At 37.3% G+C, this 6,530-nt stretch overlaps 1 protein-coding gene across 1 annotated transcript; it reads right to left on the bottom strand.

Moving 5' to 3' along the window:
• Positions 1–4,035: 4,035 nt before the first annotated feature.
• LOC131048340 (lipase-like PAD4) lies at positions 4,036–6,150 on the bottom strand. Its single transcript, XM_057982257.1, has 2 exons — positions 5,976–6,150; positions 4,036–4,850 (listed from the first exon to the last, which is right to left on the bottom strand). The coding sequence occupies exons 1-2, from the start codon at positions 6,148–6,150 to the stop codon at positions 4,036–4,038; spliced, it is 990 nt and encodes a 329-aa protein (XP_057838240.1).
• Between the last annotated feature and the right edge of the window lie 380 nt (positions 6,151–6,530).

The raw sequence follows: 6,530 nt of genomic DNA, 5'->3' as shown, positions 1-6,530 counted from the left end.
TATTCTCATTCTTCTATTTGTTGTCCTTAGTGTTGTCTACTTGAGGACGATGCAAAGCATTGAGATCTCTTTTGGTCTCTCTCATGTTGACTCAAAAGACACGTGTTCCCTTCTTCTAGGTGACCTTCCTTGATTGGGGAATGAAGAACAATTATGCATACACACATATGATATACATGAATTATCATACAGCATACTGACCCTGAGGAAAGCGAAGTCACCTTGTGCTTTGTGTTTTGTGTCTATTATCCTTGGGTTTATCTCACACTTGGGGGCTAAATCCTTGCGATAACGTGCTCCTTTCCTTTCTCATTTCTTATGTGTATCACTACGTTAAAACAATCACCCCCGTTGAGGCGTGTGCGATCGCTTTAACGTAGGGGGGCATACACCCTGTCTATCCCTTCAGGATACATGAAAATTTCTTGGAGAACTCAGCTTTGCCTTGAAAATTTTCGGTATTCCTCTTGCATGACTCATAGTGAGGGAACCTTACTGCTGATAGTCATGGTTCTCCCTCGTGATCTTCCCTTTTACTTTGTCAATCGAAGTCGTAAGATCCTTAGTCCACTGGGGGCTTGGTGTATCTTGCCTCCTTGACGTGGTGAAAGTCTTTCAATGTTGTTTCCTTGTACTTTACCGGAAGTATGAGCATACATACTCCCGCTAAAGTGGGGGCTAAATGTAGCGTCCTAAAATTGCGACACTTGCAATTTCGACTGCATTTCGGTCTTCACGATGGCGACGCAACACGCAACCTGAATGGAGACCCCGAAACTTGCTCATGACACCAAAAACTGCATTTTCTTGCACCCTGGCCTGAACCTCCTTTGCACCCTGCTGTCCCGGGAGGTGGGACCAGAGCGCCCAGCGCCCTGGTCCTTCAGGACCAGGGCGCCCAGTGCCCTGGTCCCTGGGTCCTATTTTGGGCCCGGTCTCTTTTGGACTTCGGGTCTTTATGTTTGCAAATTGGAAAATTGTCTTTCCTGGTCGGCCTAAGGTCGGGAAAATCAGTCTATCAGCCCTAATTGACAAGTATATAAACTACATTTTCCTCTTTCATTGGACATGATGGAAAAAGCGTGGAAATTATACTCAAGCATTCAAGCATTCAAGCATTCCTTCAAGCAATTGATCATTTCAAGTCTCCATTCAAGGCTAAGTGTTGCATTCAAGACAAGGATTCAACCATTGAAGAGGAGATCACTTACAACATACTACATGCTACATACAACATACAACATCTATACCTTCGCACATAAGGATACAAACATCCTTACAACAAGGTATTAGTACTTGTTTTACATTACAGACATTTACATTTACAGCATTGCTCATTTCTTGGTTAATTCCAAAACCGGGGTTTGACCTAAAGGCAAACCCCTAATCCCTAACCCCCCAATCGTCTTCGCTTTTCTGTGTGTAGGTTGCAGGTACGCGGCTGAAATTGAAGATCTGGAATCCTTGTGCAGAGACGAACAGATCCCCCTTCGTTTCGCGGATTTTTCGGAGGACCGTGGCGCTCGGGCGCCATCGTCCCGACAACTTTCGCTCAAATTTGTAGGACAGCGCCGTATCGACATTTTACTACTAATTCCAGGTCCGCAGCTTCATACTGTATTCCTATCTCAGTTTATAAGCGAATCTTTCTCACTTTCTATATATTCCTAGCTTAATTCTTCTATGCACATTCTTTACAAAAGAGGGTAGCCTTGCTGTCATAACCCTTGAAACTCATTTAGCATCCAATCTTGCATTGCGTGGGATTGGATCTTGTGGGTTTCAACCCCTCTTTTGAATGTAAAGTCTCTCCCCTAAGTGAAAACCATCAACCCTAGTGAATCTCCCTTCTCTCTCCTTGGAGTTGGAAGAGGGGAGAGCAACTAGGGTTCGATCGCGATTTTCCGCTTTACATATATATATATATATATATATATATATATATATATATATATATATATATATATATATATATATATATATATATATATATATATATATATGTATGTATGTATGTATGTACACACACATATATAGTATGTATGTATGTATGTGTGTGTATATATATATATATACACATATACATACATACATACATGCATATATATATATATACACACACACACACACACACACACACACACACACATATATATATATATATATATATATGATCCCTTCAAAATGAGATGTATATAAGATTTGAGTGCTGTAGACAATTCAGTGAGATGTATAGAAAATTTGGTACTATAGACTCTGAATTGGCTTGTCATGTTGTAGACAATTCAGTACAGAATAAAACGCCAAAGTTTACGAATATTCTGACCATGCATGACAAGAAAGAAAGACGACAACAATGATATTTGTATGCTCCACATAGAAAGAGAAAATTCTCCCATTTTCAATAGTTATATTGCTTCCATTTTCAAGTTTTAATGCTCAAGTATATGCATAGACTAGTTTAGAATTTGGGTACTATAAAAAGTAATATGGTTAAATTATGAGTAATTAGATGGCCTATGCATATGATATGGATTGCTTTTTTTTTAAAGTTTATGGGTGTTAATGAAATTGGCCACAAAAGTTCAACTATACTAGGGGAAAGGACCCAGTAGTCGTGCACCCTAACTTCGCGCTTTTCAAAAGTCGACATAACAATGTCGAAAACGTCTAAATTTTTTATAGCACCTTCTATGACGAGTTAACTACTTATAACTAAGGTTTCGGGTCGTCATCATCATTTTTGATATGTTTTTTAAACGCATTTATAAAAAGTGTTCAAAATGACCATTTTTGAACCCCCTACCAATCATAGTGAATTAGCACACCCAGTCTTTAGTTACCTTTGACCTAATAGTTGAACATATTGTCACCTAAAAAATTCACCCCCTAACACATATGAAAACAATTAACATTATATAGTTGTACATCATGTTATTAATAATTAAATAAAATTAAATCATATCCATTTTTTACTCATCGAATAGTCAAACAATTTCTATTAAATAAGTGAATGAATAAAAACTAAAACCTAAATAAAACTAACCTAATACCTACTCAACCCTAATCTTTTCTATCCTCCACAACCTTCCCCAAACGATGCATCTTCTGCCGCCATAGGAGCTACCATGAACAGAGACGTGGCAACCAGAACGACCACGCCAGGGCATCCATAGACGTGGCAACCAGAGCAACCAGGGCACGGCATTCAGAGACGTGGCCTGGGAAAGACGTGGTATGTTGTTTTACAACCGTATGTCATTTTGACTGTTTTTTACATGATATCCTTCTCTGCTTTTTAATTTTGATTGTATTTTATGTTTTGCAGCTTTCTCCTCGGCGTTCCACATACAATGTCGGCGGCATGGCTCGTATGGTGGTATGGCTCGTATGGTTGTATGGCTCCCTACAGTTTGCAACTGTGTCTGTTGACACAAGAAATGAAATGGTTTGCAACCCTTTCGAGCAGGTAAGGTCTTTATAGATCTTACGGGGCAACGACCCATGTTTGAATTCGAACATTTGTGCAATCTTTTTCATCTTTACCTGTCATTTTCCTCTGCATAAGGCTATTTACCTGGCAAAAAGCTTTGGCTAGGGTTACAAATTTCTTGATGTTTATTTTTGTCTCGTTTTATGCATTCTTCTTGCTATTTACTTGCCAAAAATCTTTGGCTAGGGTTACAAATTTGCTATTTACCCTGGTCTTGGGTAAGAACTAAGAACAGCTCTGGTCATTAAAAATGAGAAAATTCCGGTCCTTGATTTTTGTTCCCCGTTTTGTATTTTGGGTAGAAAAGTTCTGTTCATTAAGGATACCCAAATCCCGTTTCCCGATTTGTATCCTCCGTTGGGCATCATCAAATTCTTTTTAGTGCCCTGTATATTAAATCTCTTTGTGGATGTTTTCTTCACTTTTAAAGCAAATGGACACTTTTGTATTGTTTTAGTGGTTGCGTGACGTTATGTACAATTGTCTGCACAAATATCTTTCCCCATCTAACATGATATTATAAAGGACTGGACAGGACCGTTTTACGGTCCACTGCCTCCCACCATTGGAGTAAGTGGATGAAAAAACAAAGTTTGGTAGATAAACAGATATGTCCACTGTTGAATTACTGAGAGCCATATGTTTTTAAAATGATTGCAGTATCTAACCAAAGTAAGTTCCATCTTACTACTCTTATCTGTGATCATCCTCCACACATAATCTTCAAACTTCTCAAGGCTTTCTGTCATGACTTGTTGTTGAAGGGTTTTCAGGGCTTCTTCTACACGAGCCCAAAAGCGAGAGTCCTCATTTAAGGATGCAAACTTTGTGCGAGCCTTTTTCCCCCTTTTACCTCTTTCAATGCGAGTTTGGTTTTTATCATCCAGCCATTTTTCCAGAACCCTATGATGGAGCGGCCTGTTCTTAGTTGAGAGATAGCTTCCCCTGTCGCTGTGCAGATGATAGAAGTATGTAACGTCCAGAGGCTCTACAAGTCTTCTGTATGCAGTGCCAGCATTGATCCATTTGTTTTGGTATCGGAAGTCATTGGGCAATTGATGATTCTTCACCATATCAATAATTTTATCCCAGAAATCTTCTAGATTCATTCTATGCCGATTAATACGAAAATCTTTCTTTTCGCCCAGGTCCCTGAAAACATCATAGGAGCTACAGCTGTTGCCCTTAGATACTATTTTAATGTACCATTCCAGCTCTGCCAGTCTACTTTGGTTCTCGCTCAACTCTGAATTTAGGTCATTGATGTCCATGTCATGCTGGTTTTTCAAATTTGCGGCCTTTTTCAAGGCATCAAATGCAGATTTAGTCCAACAGTAAAAGTCGTTAGTTTTGATTTCTAAATACAGTAAACAACATTGAGAAAAAATAATTAGAGTAAACAGAGCTTCCTAAGAAGCCACCGCATCTAGAAATCTCATCTTTTTTAAAGAAAAAAAAATTATTTTTAACTTTCAACCGTTATTTTGAGAGTAAGAATATAAGTATAACTTAAGTTCAAAACTCTTTTATTTCACACCAACTATAAATGATCTTAATTTTTGTAAATTTTAAATCAAATTTTTAATATTAATTGATAGTATAAAATCAATATACAGAGATTTTTAGATTTTGATTGTATAACATTTTTAACATCAAGGGATCATGTTTCATGGTTTATCATCTTTCTAGTTTCTGAGTCTAATTTATTCTAGTTTCTGAGTCTAGTATAAAACATGTCGAGCATTAACAAGCATAGGTAATTGCATAAATAAAGATAGATAGCCATAAAACTGCACAGAACAGTGAGTAGTTCAGTGTACTTTTCTGTTGGAAAAGATCACTCATCCTTGAATTGAGGATGAATCAGTTATAGAAGGGGCTGTTAGTTTAGTAACAGAGCATTCAAAATAGTAAATGGGAGGTCCTATGTTCAATTCCTAACTGATCCATAGAAAGTTTAGAAGGGAATCAAAGTCCAGGTCAGCACAGTTAGGTCAAGATAAGAGTCCTGAACATCTACAATGTAGATCAGAAAGGCGTGTTGGAAGATAAGTCATCCCTAAACCAAAGATGAACTTATCATTAAAAAAGACTTCACAATTCAATGGCAGAGCATCCTGACAACTAATAAAATATCTTCAATTTGATTTTTAACTAATCTATAAAATTTTAACATTTCTCTGGAATCAACAGCATATATCTAGTCTTTTCTCTATAGAAACCTTAAATGGGTAAGGTTCAAGCCTTGATCATAAGTGCTGCATACAGATCTGAAACATAACAATGATTTAAATATTAAACGGTTGAATTCAGAAAACTCATGCTCAAGGTCAGTAATTGTAGCGCATTGTCTACTTATAGATTGGTTAGAAAGTACTTTCAAAGTAAATCAATGAACTGGGCATGATATATAAATAGGCAAAACGTTTTCTAAATGTTGGGTTTCAAGTAGAAAGTTGGAAATTAATGCCTTGCATATTGCCTCCCTTGCAGTATCCATCAATTAGCGTACTATAAGTTACCATGTCAGGAACCAAGCCCTTCTCTAAAATGTCACATAAAACATTCTGTGCTGCCCTTATATTGCGTTCCAAACAGAATCCATTGATAACAGAATTAAATGTCACTTTATCAGGAGTTAAACCCTTCTTTTTCATTTCAACTAGAAGCTGACCTGTTTCAATTGAAAATATACCCGAAGTTCAACATGATGTGCTCAATTGAAATATGAACCCTGTGAGAATATGGACATGAATAACATAAGTCCACAAAACCGTGTTATGTGCTTAAAATTGCTGCACTTGTAGCATGTAATGTTTCAATCCATTAGATGGGCAAATGATTATAGTTTCTTTTGGATAGACTAGTATTATTGTTTGTACAGATTCTGCAATCTACTACTTTTTGACCAAAATGATTGCATGGAAAACAATAGCCATAAAAGGAAAGATGGAACTTGGTTATATGTGGTTGTCTTTGATGAAACAACTTTCTGAAGTTCTCCTTGTTTGCTGTTGCCAGTGGGTTGTTCAGATTT

Source organism: Cryptomeria japonica, chromosome 8, assembly GCF_030272615.1.
Source record: "Cryptomeria japonica chromosome 8, Sugi_1.0, whole genome shotgun sequence".
NCBI lineage: Eukaryota > Viridiplantae > Streptophyta > Pinopsida > Cupressales > Cupressaceae > Cryptomeria > Cryptomeria japonica.
The sequence above is the reverse complement of the archived record's forward strand: the minus strand, read 5'-3'. Positions and strand labels throughout refer to the sequence as shown.